General features: G+C 44.8%; 3 protein-coding genes across 8 annotated transcripts in view; 1 reads left to right on the top strand and 2 right to left on the bottom strand.

The window, feature by feature from the left end:
- The window catches only part of CENPC (centromere protein C), an 80834-nt gene extending 78890 nt beyond the window's left edge, over positions 1-1944 (bottom strand). The window contains exon 1 of one of the 2 annotated variants that reach the window (XM_065595859.1): positions 1765-1944. In XM_065595859.1, the coding sequence (XP_065451931.1) occupies positions 1765-1929 (165 nt within the window). In that variant the 5' untranslated portion in view covers positions 1930-1944. Of the gene's footprint in view, positions 1-391; positions 921-1764 lie in introns of those variants that run through there. The other variant, XM_065595861.1, reaches the window with a different exon arrangement.
- STAP1 (signal transducing adaptor family member 1) overlaps positions 1-17962 on the top strand; it is a 30981-nt gene extending 13019 nt beyond the window's left edge. The window contains exons 5-10 of one of the 2 annotated variants that reach the window (XM_065595863.1): positions 4427-4599; positions 7867-7995; positions 9540-9609; positions 11974-12073; positions 12535-12675; positions 14806-17962. In XM_065595863.1, the coding sequence (XP_065451935.1) occupies positions 4427-4599; positions 7867-7995; positions 9540-9609; positions 11974-12073; positions 12535-12675; positions 14806-14882 (690 nt within the window). In that variant the 3' untranslated portion in view covers positions 14883-17962. The remainder of the gene's footprint in view (positions 1-4426; positions 4600-7866; positions 7996-9539; positions 9610-11973; positions 12074-12534; positions 12676-14805) is intronic. The other variant, XM_065595864.1, reaches the window with a different exon arrangement.
- Positions 17963-18324: 362 nt separating this feature from the next.
- Positions 18325-22676, bottom strand: part of UBA6 (ubiquitin like modifier activating enzyme 6) — a 51224-nt gene continuing 46872 nt past the window's right edge. For all 4 annotated transcript variants that reach the window (XM_024109860.3, XM_008173256.3, XM_008173257.4 and 1 more), the window contains 3 exons: positions 22342-22429; positions 21922-22016; positions 18325-19795 (listed from right to left, as the gene is read on the bottom strand). In XM_024109860.3, the coding sequence (XP_023965628.2) occupies positions 19660-19795; positions 21922-22016; positions 22342-22429 (319 nt within the window). In that variant the 3' untranslated portion in view covers positions 18325-19659. The remainder of the gene's footprint in view (positions 19796-21921; positions 22017-22341; positions 22430-22676) is intronic.

Here is a 22676-nt window from a genome sequence, read left to right on the forward strand (position 1 = left end):
ACAAAAATATATTCAACACAATAATTATATTAAACAGGCAACAAATACAACATAACAGGGTGAAACACTATTTTTAGGGTCACCGGTGCCCACACTGAAAATACCTGTGACTTGATGTAACAAATGTAAAACTAGTGTCCTATTGGTACGCGTACTTTGCTGGGGCCCTTGACGACCTATACAATTCCCTGCAGTGGTTTAGCAGTGTGGCTGACTGGGTTCAGTACAGCCCAAAAGTCCCACAAGTGGGAGGAGGTGGTGAATCCCTCCACAGGTATAATAAGCAGCAGGTTATAAAATCCTCAAACCCTCACTCCCTGGCTTGAGGACACAGTTCAGGGAGTAGGGGGTCCCCAAAACAAATTCCTTAACTAAAAAACGGTGCACTCACGAACTCCATGAACAATCTTCAGGTTGGAAGATGACGCTGGACTCTTCAGTCACTGCAGAGGAGCTGCTGTCTGCTGTCAGGGATCCTCCTCAAGCAGGAATCAGGCTGCATCGGTCCCAGGATTTCCCCTCACCACGAAGGGGTGTAGGGCTCAAGGTGTAGGTTATACAACTACCCTAACATCCAAACTGTAGCCTCCTAGCCCAGCCTCCAGTCACACACTCGGCAGGCAGCTTCCCTGGACTAGCAGAGCTGACCGTGTGGTGACTGGTCTCACCTAGGGGGCTGGGGGTGAACCCAGCCTGGCTGGGGAAATTTCTCAGCAAACGCTACCAATTGGGACTCATCCGTGGGGAAGGAAAACCCAGGTGAGGGATCGGCTGTCAGGTCCCTAGAGGCCAGTTCTCAGGGAGAACCCTGCTTGCAGGCCTGGGACTCACCAGCTCCCCACTCTCCAAAATGGCTTCTCCCCTCTCTTGAACTCCCTGGCAGGGGCATCTCACTCCCTATGGGTTGCGGGGCAGACTCTGAGTTTGCCTTGGCTCCTCCTCCCTGAGCTGCCAGCAGACAGAGCTCCAGGAATCTAGGTAATCTCCTGGGGGGTTACACATTGGTCACAGAGTTCTCTAGGCCAGTATTGCATCACACCTGCTTCTTTCCTGGATATCAGTAAAAGTTCATCCATTTAACAGAAGTTCCTTTGTTCAAAGGTTATTCAGCTACTCACAGCTGTGTGCCAAAACCTTACTCATCCATGAGGGCCGGAGTTGGTCAAATGCCCTGTATGTGACAGACTGGCTCCTACTTGTACAGAGTCCTGCCATCAGTGTACTTCTCACTAGTCACATGATTCAAACTGAGCCAGTGGAACTGGTCATGTCATACCCAGGGGATTTCTTTACAGCAAAACCCTCAGGCTGTACTTTTACTGAAGGCTCAGTCTACCTTCCTTAGATACACCCATGCTGTTGTACTGGGTTAGAGAGAGATCCAGGCCTCAGTCTATATGCTTGCCTTGGAAATGCACCCGACAGCTGTGAAACTGGGAGCCTGCTGTGAGGTAAAGCTAGGCTCCCTAAGGCACTGATGCTGCCAACACTTTAGGCACAAGCTTAACTTTTAACATACCCATAGCCCTCTAAGTCTTTTCACTCACTGCACCACCCCTAGCATTAGGGCATGGCATTGCAGGGGTCTTTGCATCTAGCACCCCTTAGGTGCTTCTTGGGCCCTCCAAAGGCCTGTTTCTGCCCACAACTTTGCCCACCAGCTAGTAGATAATGTTTTCACCCCTCAGCAAGGAAAGTCTTACAGGAGTTCGGCTCCTCTTCAGCCCACCCTCCAGGCTCGGTTCCCAGCCTCTTCTAGGTTACCTTTAAGTCACTCTCTGGCTTTGGAATAGAGCCCAGACTCTTTTCCTGAAGTCTCTTTAGGCCCTTCTTCAGGAAACTGTCACGGTCTGTCGTTCCTACTGCAAAGTGAACCTTCTCGGCCCTAGTATGAGGCTGGGTGCTTAACAGGCTGTCACCTGACTCCATTAGTCACCTGACTCTCTCTCTAAGATGCGGCTAATTATGGCACAGGTGGGCTGACTGAACAGACCAGGCTGGCCCCAGGCCTGCGGGTCCTTACAGGGGAGGACCACCCTGTTTCAAAATACCATAACATTAAGCATGTGCCTTTGTGTTTGCAGGATTGTGGACTCGAGTTCATTTTTTACAATTTTGAGCAGTTGCAGTGTTTGCCATATTCCCTTTTAGTAAAATACTAAATTTTAAAAAAATTCAATAGTTCAGTATTGCACAAAAAGGGATTTACCCGTTGGCAGACTGAGGTTTCTCCCCAGGGTCCAGGATAACCCATGCTTTATCTCTTGTGCTGTTCTCTTCGGACGTTAAAGTTGAAACACCTGCAATACTGTCTCTTGTAAAAAGAACCTATGGAAAGACTGCTGTCCACGAAGGGTGGTTTCTTTTGGCTTAATTTGAAGTTTCTTCGCTCTGTGACAAAGTCTGGGCTGTTCTGTTTAGTTTTATTTAATTGTCATTATTAAATATAATAACTTCTGCTTCACTTATAGTTTTTCTGTGGACAAGATGCTTCTTTGCAAATAATCTCCCATTGTGCTCAGACCAAATCACTGGAGTGTGATTCTGCTTTGGTCAGAACACAAGCCTTGTCAAATGCTATTGGGTTAGTAGAAAAGACCTGAAATAAGCTGTTTGAAATGTCTTAACTACAACAGCCTGACCTATACAGCCTTCTCCCTTTTTCTTTCTTTCTTTCTTTCAACCCAGTGGTTTTCAACCTGTGGTCCACAGACCCATAGAGGTCCTCAGACTATGTCTAATATTTCGAAAGGGGTCTGGTACCTCCATTCAACATTTTTTAGGGGTGCGCAAGTGAAAAAAAATTGAAAACCGCTTTGTTCTAGCCAATTTACAAGGGATTGTTCTTCACCAGGCTCAGACTTAAGCCACATTTAAACACAAAATTTACACCAGTTTAACTAAAATAAGTTTCAAAATCAATTCAGTTAAATTGGTGCAAACTCCTATGTGGACATACTTCTGTTTGTTCACAATTGGCGTATATCAGTTTTGCTTAAATGACCAAATCGGTGGATAATGATTGGTTATTGATATAAACCAGTTGTAAACTGATTTGAGTATGTCCACCTGGGAGTTTGCATTGGCTTAATTAAATTGATTTAAAACCTGATTTTAGTTAAACGTGCCAATTTCATATGTAGACCAGCCATTAAGGGTTCATCGTCACTGCAATAAAATGTCCATGACATGGCTGTGGCTGGCCCAGGCCAGCTGACTTGAGCTCACGGGGCTAAAAATAGCCGTATAGACGTTCGGGCTGGAGTCTGGGCTCAGAAACCCTGTGAGGCAGAGGGTCTCAGAGCCCAGGCTCCAGCCCAAGCCTGAATGTCTACACTGCAGTTTTTAGCGTCACAGCCCCAGTCCTGTGACCTGGGCTCTGAGGTTCAGTGCAGTGTGGACACACTCCATATGACTGATTTTCAGAAGTGCTAAGTATCCACAATTCCCATTGAAATCAATGACGCTATGGGTGCTCAGCATCTCAGAAAGTCAGGCCACAGCTGCATTTGGTTGTTACGGCTCCCCTGCCCTCCCTTGGTTCTTGTCACGCAGCCAGAAAGCAGAAGACCAGAGTCCAAAGCGCAGGCAATGTGATGTTTATTGGGGTGAACGAGCAAGCATATCCCAGCTCTTTACACCAGTAGAGCTCTCCTGTTTCCCCCCCCCCCTTCTCCTTTTTAGTAGGCTTAATTATACCTGTAGTGCTCACCCCTGGTACCACCCCTTACAATTTATGGTCATATTCCATTTTGGAGGGTCTTGAGTCTGGGGGCTTTGGTACCACCTCTTTTGTGCCCATGGGAGGGGTAGGGAGTGACATTGTGTTTCAGGCAGGATCACCATTTCTTTGGCTTTTATGTTTCTTATACCTACTCCCTCACCCCTCCCGCCTGGTTGCTTGACCTTGGCTTGGGAGAGGAGTTGGGCAGCCTTCAAGTGTACGTTCATATATTTAACTCCCACCCTACCCAGCAACGCTTTAACTCTATTCCTTATCTTTTCTCGTTGTGCTATAAACCCCAGCTGGCTGTGGGCAGATGCAACACACACTGTCTTTGGTCACACGTTCGTAAGGATATAAGAATATCTAAAGTCAAACGGGCAAACAAAACCCAAAATTCTATCTCAGGCTAATAAACAGGCCTAGATACTATATTTCCATCGCCAACGCTACTATGAACATCTAGCTCCACTTGCTCGGAATCACTTTGGAGTTTTTATCCAAAGGTAGAATTTTATCCAAAGGACACAAGGCAGTACTAAGTCCAGCAATTAAAAAAAGATTTCTGCTTTGTCGTTGTCTTTTATTAGAGTGTTGGGGTGGGGGGGGGGGGGGGGGGTTGGGTTCACCACCGTTAACTCCCACCAACGTTGTTCTCCCCATTCCATTTCTTTTGCAACTTGATTTTTTGTTAATTCTCAGTTGTCAGTTCCCATGTGTATATCACTGCTACCTGGACAGCTCATTAAGCTGCATGACGTGCTAGAGAAAGAAAAGAAAAGGAGGACGGCAATGGAACAGTCACCCAGTGCATCTTTGAGCACCGAGAAGACAAACAATGGAGACTACGTTAACCTAACGAACACTATGCCAGAGTAAGTTCAGACTGAACTATGTCAATACAAGTCTGATCAGAATTTTCTCTTTTCTTTCAGAGCATTTTAATTTTCCTCTGTATAAGCTACAGGGGTCTGTACTGGGCCCAGACCTCTTCAACATAGGGGTAAACAGGGAGGTGGCAAATTTTTTAGATGATACAAAACTACTCAAGATAGTTAAGTCCCAGGCAGATTGCAAAGAGCTACTAAAGGATCTCTCAAAAACTGGATGACTGGGCAACAAAATGGCAGATGAAATTCAATGCTGATAAATGCAAAGTAATGCACATTGGAAAACACAATCCCAACTATACATATAAAGTGATGGGGTCTAAGTTAGCTGTTACCACTCAAGAAAGATCTTGGAGTCATTGTGGATAGTTCTCTGAAAACATCCACTCAATGTCCAGCGGCAGTCAAAAAAGTGAACAGAATATTGGGAATCATTAAGAAAGGGATGGATAATAAGACAGAAAATATATTGCCTCTGTATAAATCCATGGTACGCCCACATCTTGAATACTGCATGCAGATGTGGTCGTCCCATCTCAAAAAAGATATATTGGAATTGGAAAAGGTTCAGAAAAAGGGCAACAAAATTTATTAGGGGTATGGAACGGCTTTCATTTGAGGAGAGATTAATAAGACTGGGAACTTTTCAGCTTAGAAAAGAGATGACTAAAGTGGGGATATGATAGAGGTCTATAAAATCATGACTAGTGTGGAGAAAGTAAATAAGAAAGTGTTATTTACTCCTCATAACACAAGAACTAGGGGTCCCCATATGAAATTAATGGGCAGCAGATTTAAAACAAACAAAAGGAAGTATTTTTTCACATAATGCACAGTCAACCTGTGGAACTCCTTGCCAGAGGATGTTGTGAAGGCCAAGACTATAACAGGGATCAAAAAAGATCTAGATAAATTCATGGAGAATAGGTCCATCAATCAGTATTAGCCAGGATGGTGTTCCTAGCCTCTGTTTGCCAGAAACTGGGAAAGGTCAACAGGGGATGGATCACTTGATGATTATCTGTTCTGTTCATTCCCTCTGGGGCACCTGGCTTTGGTCACTGTCAGAAGACATGATACGGGGCTAGATGGATCTTTGGTCTGACCCAGTATGGCCGTTCTTACAAACAAAACCAATTATTTATATCAATCATTAGTAAGACTATGTTTTAGTCACAGGTATTTTTAATAAAAGGGTATTTTTAATGACAGGTCACTGGCAGTAAACAAAAATTCATAGTCTGTAACCAGTCCATGACTTGTACTATATACCCCTGACTAAAACTTGGGTGGCCTGGAGACCCCGCGGGTGCTCTGGGGCAGGGGGTGGCCCAGGGGCGCTGCGGGTGCTCTGGGGGGGAATGGCCCAGGACTCCAGCTTGTGCTAGGGGAGGTGTGTGGCCCGGGACCCCCACTGGTGCTGGGGGGCAGCCCACGGCCTGGGAACCCCACTGGTGCTGGGAAGCAGGGGGAGGGCTGGCAGGCTCCCTACCCAGCTCTGCGCAGCTCCCAGAAGCGGCAGGCATGTCCCTGCAGCCCCTAGGTAGAGGGGCAGCCAGGGGGCTCTATACGCTGCCCCCGCCCTGAGCGCCCGCTCCGCAGCTCCCGTTGGCCAGGAACCGCGGCCAATGGGAGCTGTGGGAGTATTGCCAGCAGGCGGAGACAGCACACAGAGCCGCTTGGCCATGCCTTCGCCTAGGAGCCGAGGGAGGGACATGTTGCCACTTCCGGGGAGCCCCCTCCCCCCGAAGTAAGCACCACCCAGAGCCCTTACCCTCCCCCCCCCCCCCCGCACACCAACTCCCTGCCTCAGCCCCGAGCCCCCTCCCACTTCCAAACTCCTGCTGCTGCTGTGTGAGAGAGGCACGGTGGCCCGAGACTGCCCCAGCAGCGGTTGGCAGCCCCCAGGCCAGCCACACCAGCCACTGCAGAAGTCATGGAGGTCCCAAAAAGTCACAGAATACGTGACTTCTGTGCCCTCCATGCCAGACTCGCAGCTTTAATCATTATACATTCAGGGGGCTACGTTTGACTTTGTCAGGAGTAGCACAGAATTTTATGCATTTGTTCTTCCACTGAACACTGTACTACACTTGTCCCTTTTGGTTTATTGAGCCAGTGCTTGAAAATATCTATTGCATAAAAAGAAGAGGGAGCCAGAGGTCTGAGAGCAACTGTTGCTAGCTTGTTTCCTTGTAGCATATGTTTATATGTATGTATGTGTGTATTTGATGGGTGCATTCTTGGTTTCAGGAACTATCACGTCATTATCTTCAGAAAAAATCCCTCATAAACAATAGGAGCCATGATAGACTGCAGGTTCTTCCACAGTGATGGGCCAAAGCCACCATGTCAGGATCTGGATTCTGACCACATCAAAATTCAGGCAGAGGTGTTCGGTGCTGAGATTTTGTTTTAGCCCATTGTAGAGATTGGGATCATTTGCAAAGTTTAGCTCTGGATTCAGCTGTGGGTTTCAGTGCACAGAGTTTGGGTTATTTGGATATGGGGGTTTGGTTCAGGCTCATCTCCGTAATTCAGTAATCACTTAGATTACTCTATCAACACTAGAGAATTCTGGCATTTCAGCCCCATCACTCCTGATACTTCCAGTTACTGTAGCAGCATTCCAGAAAGGACACTGCCCTCATCTTGTCTCTCTCCACGCGCCAGAGATTTTTGTCCTTGCTGTTTCAATGTGTTTTGTTTTGAGAAAGTACAAATGGGCCATATGCTGCTTCCCTGGAAGCTTTTTCAACCAGGCCTTAGACTGTCACATATGTTTGTCTTTCTAGGAAAATTATACTGTACTAGGTAATATATTTGCTGGTGATGGATAGTCAAAGTATTCCACGTAAGGTGAGCAAAATGGGTCAGTTTACATTACTCGCTTTCCTTTGGGTATTAAGCCTTGTTGGTTACACAGCCTGCCATCTGAGCTGTGCCCCATGACCAACACGGCTACCACTCTGAAACGCTGAAAGGGATGAATCATGGCGATCTGGACTTCTGCCGATTGGCTAACATGGTGGCATCGCTCTATGGAATGACGCTTTCAGGTGTGAGACTTCTTGGAGCGACAAAGGCAAAGGGCAGCCCCGGATACCTAAGTTACAGGATACTCTACAAATAGGCTGATGAGGCAGGTCTAGTCCTCAGGTGGCCTCATGCTACTTGCCCATAGTGGAGTGATCGGCTTCTGCTAGTGGAACTCAGTGTGTTCATGCTGCTTCTCTCCTCCCTTCTTTGCAGGTGCTTCTATGCAGTGTCACGGCAGAAAGCGATTGAGATGTTAGAGAAGAATCCTTCTTGGGGAAACTTGATCCTGCGGCCTGGTAGTGACAGTAAGAACTACTCAGTCACTATCAGACAGGTGATAGAGTAGGTTGAATCCACAAGTTATTATCTAACTGCTAATTGACATGTACTGCGTTATGATGCCTAATTTAGAATTCCCAGGGATCGCTTGTGAAATCTGTCCCATATTGTGAGAATAATCGGGAGAAGGTAAATCAGGCATTGAGCATGGGCTCAAGAGACAGTGTGATTGGCTTACGGAGGAGGAGAGGATTGACACGTCGACAAATAAGATACAAATCAGCCAAAGAGTGCTGGCCTGATGAGGCGGGGGCATGAGCCTGGTCCTTGAAATGTCTTATCCTACGTCATGGAATCTTAGACTTTCAAACGCCAGAGTAGGCACCAAAAAACACGTGCACACGCTGAAGCCATATCTAACACTAGAACAAATGGTCAGAGTTAAGGCTAATAAAATTGAACTCGGCATCAAACCACACAAAACTGGTTACATTTCAACGTTTGGAGAGCTTCAAAACCAGAGGCAGCTGAGACCCAAAACAAAGTTCTGGGGCTGTAGGTAGCAAACACACTTCTGCTCTCCTCTTCCTGGCCTCACTCACCTCAGGGACTAACCTTTTCTGCCTCCTTCCCTAGGGGGACCAGACTTTCAGCCAGGACCCCAACATAGACAGGAGTACCCAGGAGGGTTTGGGTTGGTGACATGGGCACTGGAGACTGGGGGGGGGGGAAGGGCAAATGGCCATTGCTAACCATTTTTAAAGGGGGGGGGAAACCATGTGCCTCCATGTTTGAGAACCTGAACTCGGAACAATAGAGACAGGGGGCCCAACCCCTCCCCCCCCCACTTTGTCCCCTGTCTGAAGCTGAGTGACAATGACAGAGCCCTTCCCCACTGGAATGACGGAGGGGCAGGTAGGCCAAATTCGAGTGAGGGGTGTTGTGACCTGGTGCATGGGGTTACACCATCACTCAAATTTGGCCCATTTGGTTCCTTCCTCCCACACACACACTTTTGCAGTCCTTGTGGTGCCAGTGGTTGGAGACCGGGATGGTCCATGACACAGAGGGTTTTGGCTGCTGGACGCACAGAAGGGTCCCCTCCGCCCCGGTCTAGGGAATTCCTGTGCTGTTTTGAAACACGATGTAGACCATTTCTATAACTGTCTGAGTCTGAAATCTAAAGTCATTAAAGTTTCTGGCATTCTTTCTATGAGATTTTCACCTAGAAACCAGAAAACAATTCCAAGAGGCCCCACACCCCGAGGCCCTGCTGCTGTTTCTAGCGTCCTCGAGCAGAACCTCGGAAGACAAAACTTTCTATTCCTGGTATTTCTAAAGTAAAACAGAGACCTAAAAAATACCTTTCCAGCTTCTGCTTGATACATCACAAAGCAGCAAAAAGGCAAACAAACCATTTTTTCCCCCTTAGCTGGTCACCTTTAAACGAACTGTTTCAAAAAGAGATTAATAACATTAGTGTATTGAAACTTTCCACCAAATGAACAGCTTAAATAAAAGACAGGAAACCTGCAGCCATCACCATTCATTTATACTGTATTTTATGAACAGCAATGTATTAATACTGTATTTTCTTTTTGTTTCAGTGGTCCAAGCATAAAGCACTACAGAGTGGTGAACATGGGCAAAGGTTACACCATTGAACTGGCAAGACCAGTAAGTGGGTGTTTCCTTGTTGGAGATATCAAACCATGTCTTGGGTCTGTGTTAGAAAGTGGGAAAGAATATGGAAAAGTAGAACAAAAAAAAGCAGGGATTTGTCTGGTTCATAGATTCTAAGGCCAGAAGGGAAAATTGTGATCATCTAGTCTGATCTGTGTAGCACAGGCCAACAAACTTCCCCAAAATAATTCCTAGAGCAGATTTTTTAAAGAAACATCCCATCTTGATTTCAGAATAGTCAATGACGGAAAATCCACCACGATCCTTGGTAAATTTTTCCAATGGTTAATTACGCAGTTAAAAATTGATGCCTTATTTCCCCTCTGAATTTGTCTAGCTTTAATTTCCAGCCATTGGATCATGTTATACCTTTGAGAAGTTTATTCGATGTCTGTGACCAGCCTGGAAATTGAACTCGTATCTGAACTTGTCTACACGCAGAGTTGTACCAGTTTAACTAAAAGTGTGAATTAAAATCAATTTAGATAAAACAGTGCAAAATCTGGGTGGACTCTCTTATTTTGCTTTTAGCCAGGCTTGTTTCAGTTAAATCAATTAAGAACAGGTTTAAGCTAAACTGAAATTACCCTGGTTTATACAGAAATAAGTGTCCATACAGCTTTTTTTTTTTTTTTTTTTTTTTTTTAAACCAGTGTTGAAATTCACACCTTAAATTAAATCGGTGCAACGTTCTCCTGGGTGGCTCACACTTTTCTTCTATCTAGTTCTGAAATGCCTGGTCTTCCATCACAATTTAGAAATTGAAACTTGAGAAATCAGACTGCTTGCCCAATATTACCATGGCACTACAGGATGACTTTTAAGGTTTCATTTGGATTTGCAGGTTGGTTAGATCTCTGTGCCCATACTGGCCCTTGCCAAAGTAGGCAATTGTAACCTCTTTTGCCCTTGACTGGGTTCTGAAGGGTGTTACCACACCACACCCTCCAACTCAGTCTCCTGAAATCTACAAGAAGTTTCCTTTTCTCTGAGGCATCTGCCACTGAATAGCCCCAGATTAACTGGAATTGGATGTGGGGACTGTTAGCTCAAATAAAAATGTTATTGACCTAGTACAGAAAGGAGGAAAAGGACTAAACCAAAGATGGTTAAACAAGTACTAGTTCAGTGGGTTGCTATAAGTGCCCAGAGGTAGAGCCCAAATGTTACGTCAGAAATTGGTTTAAAAAGCTGAATTAAAACAAAAGACCAAATGAGAGGCAATGTTGCCTAGTGGAGAAGGCATTGGACTAGGACTCAGGAGACCTGGGCTGTATTCCTGGCTCTGCTAGATCACTTTCTGCCTCCGTTTCCTCACCTGTAAAATGGAGATACTGAGCGTGATCTCCTATGTAAAAGCACTTTGAGATCAACTGATAAAAAGCACTGTGAAACACTAATGACAATTATTTTGAACACCAGACAAATAGTAAAGCCATGGAGCTTCACAAACCGGCAATGGTAGAGGTTGCAGCAGCTTCCAGGGATCACAGACAAGGGTGTCATAGGCGTGCAAACCTAGGGGGACTTGGCCATTAGAGGGGAAAAATCTGGAAAGGGAGCACATGTTGTACTTTGCATTGGACCCCCGAAAACATCAGGCCAGCTCTCCACTCCCCTGTTGTCCTGGAAGCATCTCTCAGGTATGAGCATCTCCTCCTGCTAGTCAAACATCTGCCTTTGATGATGATCCTAAAATGAAGCTGTGCCATGATGGGGGTGGTGGAATATCCTGCGGAGCCATTTTATTAAAACATTTCAGCTCATTTTCTCCCTCTCCCACAACAAGATTAAAATCCAAGGCCAAACCCAGGAGTTCACGCTCAACCCAGATTCCCACTGTAGGATCTGATAGCCTGTCTAGAAAAGCTTTGAGCTGAAGAGGGGCAGAACCTCAAGAGACAAGTATTTTTCTAGTGGTTTGTGTCATGTTTTACTTTGGGGACAAGGGAGGAACCCACGCTGTATTGTACTAGCACTTTGCCCGGCTGGAGCTGCACTTTGCACTGAGGGAGAGAAAGATCGCAGGAGGGGTTTCCGGGCAGCAAGCCTAAACTGCAGCCTTGTTCAAGGCCCAAGCCTGCGGTGCATCCCCCTCAGTGCCATGCATAAGCCCCCTCCTACAATGTGCCTAACACACAAGGCTGATTTTCAGCAAGTATTTTGTCCTTGTATTTGGGTGCTCCGGGAAGCTCCTGTTTTCACTGCACTTCTAGTAGGTGGCCCTTGAAACACAGTGCATTGGGGGTGAATCCAGTTTCAGCTACTTGACGATATCTTTAAGTACCTACCTGCTAACACATTTCTGACTGAAAATGTAGCTCACAGTAACTTTTCACACCCCTTTTTGTTACCTAGGTTATACGCCAGAGCCTTCATGATGTCATCGATTACTTTGTGAATCAAACACAAGGGAGCTTGAAGCCATTTGTCACACACACGTATGACAACAAACTGGGTATGCGGCTTGTTTCTACACGTAGGCACAGCTTCTGAATTCCAGCTCTTAAACTGCGTTAGTGCGAGGGGTCTATACTGGCAGTAACCAATCTGCAAGCAGGGCTGAAACGTGTGGGCATAAAACATGGATTGAATATTTTGAACAAAAACATCTCATGTTACAAACAGAGGAGTTAATTCTATCAGGTACATGAATCACTCTAATTACAAAGTAACTGAAATAAGCCACCTATTAATTCAGCAGAGCTGGGAGGGTCCGAGCTTGGGCTGCAGCCTGAGCCAGAAGTCTACACAGCAATGAAACAGGGCCACACCCGAGCCAACTGGCACCAGCTAGTCGCCTGTTTTTCTTTGCTGTGTAGACATACCCTTATTCTTAATAACTGGGGCTAGGTTCTTCAGGAAAGAGACTGCTCCCACACACAGGGGAACATTACATCTTCTGTCCTTTTTCTGCAGCCGGACTTTCTTTAGAGCATGTCCCAAGAGAGATGCACCCGGCGATTGCCCCTCAGCCCAGAGCCAAGCCTCCCCGGAGATCTATGCCTGAGAAAGTAGCAGCACCACTTCAGGAGTATCCTGTAACCAGATACGTGCCTGGTGAGGATAGGACAGCTTTGGGGGCCTTCTGTTTCTTTGGAAGTTAGGTTTGAAAACGGGAAAGTGATTTTTTTGGGGAGGGAAGTGTCACGTGCAGTGAGGGATACAGCAGCATTCGGAGCATCTCTCCTGATCTATCAGCCTGCACACCCCTATTATCAAAAGCAGCATCGCTTCTCGCTTCTCAGGATGTGGGGTAGATGCAAGCAGATATGGTCAATGAACAGAGGGAGGGATTAGAGATGGAAGACAGAGGTTTTTGCCTCCAGCTTATTGGTTCAACCCAGATGAGGACGGCAGTGACTGACACCTGTTCAGCGCCCCGTGTTAAATGAATTGGTGTGGTCTGTCCATTTCTGTGGAGCACGAGCCCGTTGATACTGACACTTGGCAGTCTCAGGAACGAGGCCAAGGACTGCATGGGCTATGGACACTGTCCTGCCCCACTCTCCCTACACGCGATCACATGAAAGTGGCACATGGAAACCGGGCTGCTGCCAGCGGGGCTAGGAAACTTGTCTTCAGCCCTGCCCATCACAGCTGCGATTCCTGTGCAAACCCCTGATTTAGGCAAAGCCATAATTTGCACTGCCACAAATGGCAGCTTGGAGTGGCTTTGCCTGGCTGGTCCCAGGCTCAGAGAGAAGGTAGATACGGTCCAGTAAAAGCTATTCCCTCACCACCTTTTGTCTCTTTACATATTCATATTTTTCAATCTTGCTTTTTCTTACAGCTCTCTAACATCTAGCCATTCATCAGTCCGTCTGTCCGAAACTCTCATCCAAGCTCTTCATTCACCTCTGGGACTTGCATCCTTGCTCTCTAAGTTCCATTCAGAATGCTGCTAAAACTCTCTTGGATTGTCCTCTGACCATGTTAATCCCCTCGGAGTCCCTCAGCTAGCTCCCTCCTTCACTGCCTCATAAGAGGCCCTTCTTACCTACTCCCACCCTCCCTAGCTGCTCTAGTAATCAATCATAATGTCAGCCCCTGGCCTTTGCTCCTTTTCTCCCCCATATTGCCCCTTGTACATGGGCAAAACTCTGAAAATCTGAACAGTTCCTAACCGCACGTCCTCTTCAAACCTCACGTTCGCCCTGATGCCTCCAAAAACCGCCATTCTGATCATGGCCAGGCAGGTGACAAGCTGTGACTCTTCCACTTCCCCAATTCTCTTCCTCTAACCCGTTTAAAAAACCACCTTGAATTGACAAACCTGTGTCACTTCACCAGATTTGCTTCCATGTTATACCGTCATCCTCTTTCTATCATTAGACTGAAGTTCTTCAGGGCCTGGAGCTCTGTTTGTACAGCACCTGGTACGTTAGGGCCCCAGTCACAATTGGGGCCTTTAGGTGCTTCAGTGTGAATATTTACTACTAGCCACCTCTGTTGGACACTTACCTTGCTTATGCTGCAGGACACGGACTTCAAATTTGCCCCCAATCTTAGACTTTTGTCAGAACAAACTTTATTAAAACCTAGAGCCAAGGGAAATGCTTCCCTGTATTAAAGTAATCCAGTTGATTCCTCTGCAGAGGGAGGAAGCCAGACCCATGCAGTGCTGAGAAAATGACTCAAGGATTTTCAGAGAAATTGAAAAAAAAATGGTGACAAGCAACAGAGTTTTAAAAACTGTTGCAATAATCGAAGCTGCTCTTACCGACCTAGGAAAAACACGTACAGTAGATAATGTGAAAGGGCCTCTGATCACGGTGGATAGAGTAGACAAAGCACAGGTCTGCTAGTGCTGGCTAGGGCAGCACTTGAGTTGGAAGTGCACTTCTCCCACCCTACAATTTAACAGCTTGAATATTTAAATCATCTCCCTCCAGCTTCTCCTGTTGTCTTAAGACAGAAGTCAGGGCTAGCCCAACACAGAAGGAATGGAGTGTTTATGGCAGCTGTAGTATGGAAAATGAAACAAGTGTGTAGGTACGTGTACAGTGCCTATCCCAATGGAGGCTGTAGATTCTACCTACAATATAAATAAGCAGAGTGAGAGTTGAGAAGCCATGTTGCAATGACAGTGAAGAGTGCAAGCCCTGCTGGGAAGCTGCTGAAGTTGGAATGGCTCTGTCAGGACACTTCCGCTCTCTATGTTAACAAGTGTTTTTCCCATTCTTTCAGAAACTCTTGGCAAAGAGATGAAAGAAAGAAAGAAGAGACAAGCAGCTGACAGACAACGTGCAAATCAGCCTCTTTGAAGTGGAGTATGTAGGAGGGACAGATGTTTTCTTAGGGAAAAAGTGTCACATTCTAGCCCCGGAAATCCCTGTGGGCTAAATTTAGTAGTACAGTCTCACCTTGTATCAACTAATCTCAGAAGCCCGTGGAATAAATTACAGCACATTAAACTGGATATCTGTTTCCTAAGGCTTCCAGTTGGTACAAAACAAAGTCCATCTCCATGGCTCTAAGCACATTTGTCTCAGCAACCTTATGAGATTTTCTGGAACACACTAGAATGGTCCCACCCCCAGTCTGACAGCCTCTGTGCTGTTGAGGAGGATGAAAGTCTCAGGGAAGGAGAATATCCAACTGGAGCAGAGGGAAATGCTCCCATAGTTGGGACCCCCCTTCCAGATGATGATGTGGTATCCTCTCGCACGGAGGTTACCTCTCCGGGGGAGGGAACTCCAGTTATTAGGAAGAGACAGATAATAGTTATGGGGGATTCAATCATTAGAAACATAGCTGGGTTTGCGATGACTGGGAGAACCACATGGTGACTTGCCTGCCTGGTGTGAAGGTTGTGGATCGCTCGAGTCATTGAGATAGACTTATGTGTAGTGCTGGGGAGGAGCCGGTACATGTGGTACATGTAGGTACCAATGACATAGGGAAGGATAGGAGAGAGAACCTGGAGGCCAAATTTAGGCAGCTAGGTAAGTCACTGGGGGGGGGGGGGTCAACAAATGAAATGGGCAGATTTAAACAAACAAAAGGAAATATTTTTTCACACAATGCACGGTCAACCTGTGGAACTCCTTGCCGGAGGATGTTGTGAAGGCCAAGACTATAACAAGGTTCAAAAAAGAACTAGATAAGTTCATGGAGGATTGGTCCATCAATGGCTATTAGCCAGGATGGGCAGGGATGGTGTCCCTAGCCTCTGTTTGCCAGAAGCTGGGAATGAGCATCAGGGAATGGATCACTCGATGATTACCTGTTCCGTTCATTCCCTCTGAGGCACCTGGCATTGACCACTGTCGGAAGACAGGACAGTGGCCTAGATGGGCCTTTGGTCTGACCCAGTATGGCTGTATTTATGTTCTTATGTTCCTCAAAAGCAGGAAGGGGGGGACCCATTTCAGCCCTAGATCTTAATGAGTGTACCTTCCCTCCCCATACCCTGCGAAAAGAAATGATCTTCAGAGAGCCCCATAAAGTCTAAGGCTTGGGCTATTGTGGCCCAATAAAGAGGAAAATGAATGTTGAAGTTCAGAGGCCCTCCCAAAGGATTTGCTTCCACCAGCACTTGTATTAATTGAGTAGCTCCAGCTTGAGCAGTAAATAGCAACTGCAGCAGCACTGTATCGGGGGAGAAAAACAGTCCCTCACCTAGGAAGCTTCCAGTCCCTTTAGAGCTTTATAGTTCAGAGCTAAACACCACTCAGAAATCAACAGGTAATCAGTGAAGTTTCCCCACTGAAGTTGAAGTTAGTACACTCTGCACCAGCTTCGAAAGGATAATGTGCTGTAGAGCAAAATCTTGAGGTGATGGACCGTGCTTCTGTAGACAGTGCCTAACGCTGCAAGAAATGGTAACATCTGCCTAGCCAGATGTAGCTCAGAGGTCACTGCTGCTATGGGAGCATCTAATAGCAACTCTGTAGTAGCCCTAGACTGCGAACTGAGTAAAAAGAAGCGGACGGATGCTCTCAATATGGCAGAAATAATCTTCATTTCTGGTAGGTGCTTTTCCCACCACTCTTCAGTCTTATTCAAATGGAGAAATAAAGGAGAGCACACTGCTTTTCCCACTGTACACTGTTGTATCCTTTTTGCTGAACAGTGATTTTTCCAAAGTATTAGAGAGCAACTTCATGTTTATAAAAAAAGCATTTCAGATTCTTTCAGTACATTCAGAGGAGGACCATTCTGCTGAAGTCATCTGTCTGAGCAGCATCACTTAGCAGAAGTTTGCAATACCCAAAATTGCCATTTGAACATTGCTGTGAATTGAAATAATTGGGAATTTCTATTCTCCTACACTACATGTGTGTCTTGTACTTTCCATGTGCAAATTGTGGCTTTGCTAAAGTGATTAGCAGTAGCATAGTTCATGTTGTCATTAGGGCTCATGCTTAACGTATCATTGATATGAATCAGTGCACACCTGGCAACTATGATGTACTGTAGACATCTCCATTTAAAAACATGTTCATTCGCTTTGTCAGTAGTTCAGGTTATTTTTAATGTGAAAAAAGATGAAGAGCAATTCTTAGTGGCAGGTCGGGCAACATATATCTCTGTCATATTAAGTTCTCTTTACATTTGTTAATAAAAACCTACTCATGTCAACCTCTGTTCAGACAAATCCAGAGAAGTACATATCAAATGGAGAATGCGCAATGACCTAGCATATATACTACTCGAAATACATCGGTTCAGCTAGGCAGAAATCATCCACAGAACAGACATCCAAAGGGCACCCACTGTTTGTGAGACGTGGAGATGTATCTATGTTTTGCTAATTTTGGCCCCCAATTCCTGCCACCTGTATATTTAGAGTTCACAAAAGTGCACGAGTGTTTTCAAGTGCCAACACTGCATGTAACTACATACTGTCAGGCAATGAGAAGCTGTTAACAAAGGCCACTCAGCATGTTACATTTGAATATTGACTTTTAACCCTGAAGAGACCATCAGATGTAAGTCAGGAAAGCACCCAGGCTAACAGACTTTTATAGACTCCTTTTCAAAGGTGTTCTGTGTGCTATTAACATCCAGCTAACATACCCGACTCCGCTTTCAAGTTGAGTAAATGAACAAAGAAGTTAGTTACTCAAATTACATTTTATTGTTTCCCAGCCCCTGACTTTTAGAGTTCACAGCGCTTTACGTTTGCCCCAAACATTGAAATAAAAAATAAAACCCAGATCACAGATTTCATTTGGGATTTACACTCCCTGCTATTGCTGGGGGGAACACACATTTCAGTCAGCACTCAGAAGCAGATATTTACTCTCAAATAGTCTTCCCTTTCTGCCTTTTGCCCTATGTCGATTATGCACTTTGCCATCTCTAAGAATGCCATCTCTGTGCCTGTTTTACAGAATGTTTGTTTTTTTAAAGAATAAGTTGTAAAAAAAATAAAATAAAATAAAAAGTTAAATAAACCAGCTGGGTTTCAAATCAAATTTGTTAAAACTATAAAATATCTATAAACTATGTTGAGAGTAAAAAATATATACACCTTACAAAAGAGGTACTACATTTAAGACTTATTCCCAAATATTGGAATAATTGTAATGGATTCCAGCTTGTATATTCAATACATATTTGGTGTCCAAATGCCCAACCATCCAGATATTTTGTTCTTGAATAAGCAAATTGGGAGGAAAGGGAAGATGAGAACAAGCACAGTTATCCAATATTTTAGGCTTCAAAAGATCCCTAAAGGTTAATAAACTGAATCACACATTGACATCACTGATTTTATAGCGGTGAACAAGTTTTGCATCATATGCAAGAGATACAGTAAATGCAAACTATTTCCAAAGCAAAAATAATAATGTTCAGGGCGATGTTAGTAGATTCGATTTTGTTCCCATCTCTCTTGCTTTAGTTTTTCCATAATCAGGGAAACAATTCACAGAAGCTCACCTGTCCGGGGCATAGATGCTGAAGAATTCTGCCACTGATGCTGTCGTACTGCCCCAGCATTTTCTACTAACTGCTATAGCCAAAATGATTTCCTGATTGTTGCTAAATTAAATGGATCTATCAGACTTTAGACGCCTCAATTATAGATTGAGGCCAATCTAAACTCGATTTCCAGATGAACTCAGATTTGTGTTGTAGAGACGGATACGCTATATAAAGTTTCCTTCTAGAGTTATGGCGCCAAGAGGAGATAAAAGGAACCAAATGTTTGATATGAAATACATAGAATACCCTCTTGACCCTCCCCCTTCAAAAAAGTAACAATTTGCTACCTTGCTCTTAATTTGGAGGCAAAAAATTTTAGCCATAACTTCACCTGCCTCTTCATCAAGCAGAAGAGCTTAACTGGGAGAATAAGGACCCAACTCTCCAACAGATTTCAGCTTTCCCCATACTTCACTGTTCCCAAATTGTGCTCTTGGGGCAGAACTCACTTGTCGCCACTCGGTTGACTTCAATGGAGCTCTGACAGTTTACACCCTCTGAGAATCCGCCCCCTGCGTTTCCACATCCAGACTGACCTAAAAGAACTGCCCCAACATACAGTAATAGCAATGGCTCAGAAGAGAACACCAACAATGTAAATGAGGCAAATTCATTTGCTTTTTTAATCAAATTACACTTGGGATGAATTTGGCCCAGCGCTCAGATGATGCAGTTGGCACCCCAATTTTAGAAGAGAGTCATGAGAAATGGATTATAAAACATTACTGACCACCATGTTATAAAACAATAATTTCCCCAATTTTTGCTCTCTCCCTCCATTTAACATTTATCTTGCATATTGAAATAAGATGCTAAGTTTGCCATTTCCCCCCTCCCCCATAAATTAATATAAATCTCTTCTTTGTGGTACGCATTCTACAGGACATTCCATTTCAGCAAACCTCCAATCCTCGTTATGAGCAGACAGATGTATGCAGAGACTAGGGACAGGTGAACGGTAAATCCAGTTTGACAGACCTCTTCAGTGCAATTCACTGACTTCAGCTGTTCCTGTTTTAATTAAGGCTTCACCAAAGAAATATGTATTACTTGTATTACCGAAATCAGCACACTCCCTTCAAAGCAAATGGTCCTAGAGCATTACCATCAATTGTCTTCATGGATGAAGTAGTATCTCACTGGTGGCCCCGGCAAGTCTTCATCTCCATCTGTTTCTGGAGCAAACGACACTGTGAGATCCACGTATTTTTTATCAGCTGATGGTTTCACTAGCTTTTGCATCCTGCAAAGAGAGGAAGACGAGTTTTGTAAGAGCAGGAAAAAGAGCAAAGAGCTGGCTGGGCTGAGCTATCCTGCGTTCTGGAAGTTGTTTTATTTCCACAGCTCTACCAGGAGTGAAGTCCAACGCAGCAGAAGTTTGGTTAAAGACAGTGAAACTTCTGCTTATGCGATGTCCCAAAGTTGCTCTGTCTTGGTTGCGGAAGGTCATGTTTCAGTTAGTGTATTTCTGCTTTTGCTCTCCGAGCAGCCAATGTCTGAGCTACTACGTTGCTTGTGATAAAAAGCAAAGAAACGTTTTTGTGCAGGGCTGGGAGACTGGAGGAAAACAACAATTCTTTCCCCCACCATCCGCCAATAGGGCAGACAGATCCATGCAATGGCTGTTGTCCCGATCATATGGGCAGTAGTCATGGCCACAGCCCTTTGTACACTCGCATGTGGTTTTGACCAATGGATTTATACTGTGTATGAACAAATCCAATGGTCCCGCTTCTAGAACCACCCCTGTTCATCGACAAGGGCTCTCATAGAGCTCTGCGTGCAGGAAGTTATGGGGTCCCCTTGCAACGGGACTGTTCTGCTGCAGTTTGGGCCTTCTATTGCCAGGGATTTGGGAGTTGGGTAGCGGCGGTGGCAAAGAGCCGGGATTGAGCCCTTGCTGAATACTAGCTGCAATGCTAGTAGACTAATTGCAGTAGATAGCATGAAAACATGCCTGTATGTGGCTTTATTATTGAAGTACCACCCTGGAAGAGTGGCCTCACTGCACAGCATCTTATTCTTAAAAAAAAAAAGTTTATAGTCAAATTCTGAACTGCGAGAGCCAACACTGTGTTTAGATTACACATTTACCAGTTATCCAAAACTATTTTGACTATTTCGATTGAGTTGACACAACATATCAGTGCTCTGCAGTCAGATTCTATGAGTTTTGCCGTCTTCATTTGGAATTTAGTTGAAGTTTGCTCTCTTTGAAATTATTTGCTATATTACAAGAACCACTGAAGGTGTAAGTCTCTTCTCACCTGAACAATAAGGGTCTTACCCTTCCACAGTAAATTCAATGGAGCTACCCAGCCATCCTTAAAAGCAAGTTTCATAAGACAGAATGACAAACTCATGCAGCAGATCATCATTCTGAATGCCAGGATGGTATCAAAACGCCTACATTGGCACATTTGAGCCATTTGGTGGTTGCAATTATTTTTAAAGGAAGAATAAAAATGTGCAGCACGTTGGAAATAAAAACAAATTCGGATTTATAAGGTAATTCAACATGCACTAGTCACCAGTGCAGCTAAAAACTAAACTTCAAGAGACCAAAGAAAACAATTTTGTAGGGTGAATAAAATATAATCAAAGTTATGGGGGACGCCATTTTCACTGTGGAAACGCCTGCTGGTAGCCAGCTATAAACTGCAGCTTTGTGCCCCCAGCACTCAGTACTCTGGAAATGGAGGTTACTTACTGTAACCGGAGGTCCTTCAAGATGTGTGGACCCTATCTGTACTCCACACGTGGGTACGCATGCACGCCATGTGCCCAAGTCTAGAGATTTCCCAGAGCAGAATCCATTGACACGCACATGCGTAGTACCTTCCCTTGTGCTCCCGACCAAGGGTGTGAGAGGCAGTGCGGGTCGATGCCACTTCAGTTCCTCCTCTTAGCACAATCCAACAGGATCCGAAGCAGAGGGGAAGAAGGGCAGGTAGTGGAATACAGATAGGGACCACTCATCTCAAAGAACTTCCAGTTACAGTAAGTAACCTCCATTTCTTCTTTGAGTGCTGGTCCCTATGTATATTCCGCATACTGGTGACTGGCAAGCCGTGTTCAGAGTGGAGAAGGACATAGAGAAGCTGTCGGCAGAGATGCTTGTAGTACTGCCATCCCTACAGTTGTGGCTTGAGTTAGAGCGTAGTGTCTGGTGAATGGGTGGACAGAACTCCAAGTTGCTGCTCAAGAATCCCTTGAGGGAATGGAGCTATCAAGAGCTTTCATGTAGGTACGCTGGGCCTATCACCATGGTATCTAGATGCCAGCCACATTAAATAAGTAAAAGGAATCAACGTACCAGGTCACCTCCCTGGATCCACAGTTTGTTTTTACTACCCTATTAATACTTACGTCAGCTTTAATCTTTTGATGTGACCAGGCATCACAGGAACATACAGCATTTTGACGCCCTGTACAACCATTGTTGGCTCTATTCCGTATTTCTCCTACAATTCAGGAATGCAAACATGTTAGCAGACTGCACCATACAGACAGACAATTAGTTCCAAATGATGGAACCGTTTTTAAAAGTCAACATCCCAGACAGAAAAATGTCCATGCATTAAATATAAAATTGACCAATGGTTTATTGAAATTGATTTGATTAAATCTTTTTATATATTCAATTACAGCACGGATCAGGAGCCACGCAAAATGCACTTAGTCCTAAAAATTATTTTGGCATTAATAGGTGCTTGACACAAGCCAGAAAAAAAATGAAGCCATTTTCCCCACATCTCTACTAAACCATTACAATAAGTGAAGTCTTACTCTAACAGCATTTATGAAGTCCAGTAGAGTGAAATCTTCTTTCCCATAAATAGTCCACCTGTCCCAGATTGTAAACGATATTCCATTTCTGTTTGAAAAAGAACAGAGTGCTAAACATTCATTTGATCTTGCACCCTGAAAGTGTAGATTCAAAGTATTTTTTTCAGAAATCGATATTGTCATTATCAGTAGCTCTGCTATTAATCTATGTTTAACTTTCCTCCTCTCTCTGCCCCTATTTCCTCTCCCTCCCTTTGTCTGTCTTATCTATTCAGACCAAGTTCTTCGAGGTAGAGACCATCCCTCAGTATGCATGTACACATTACCTAGCACAA

Source organism: Chrysemys picta, chromosome 5 (genome assembly GCF_011386835.1).
Source record: "Chrysemys picta bellii isolate R12L10 chromosome 5, ASM1138683v2, whole genome shotgun sequence".
NCBI classification, from domain to species: domain Eukaryota; kingdom Metazoa; phylum Chordata; order Testudines; family Emydidae; genus Chrysemys; species Chrysemys picta.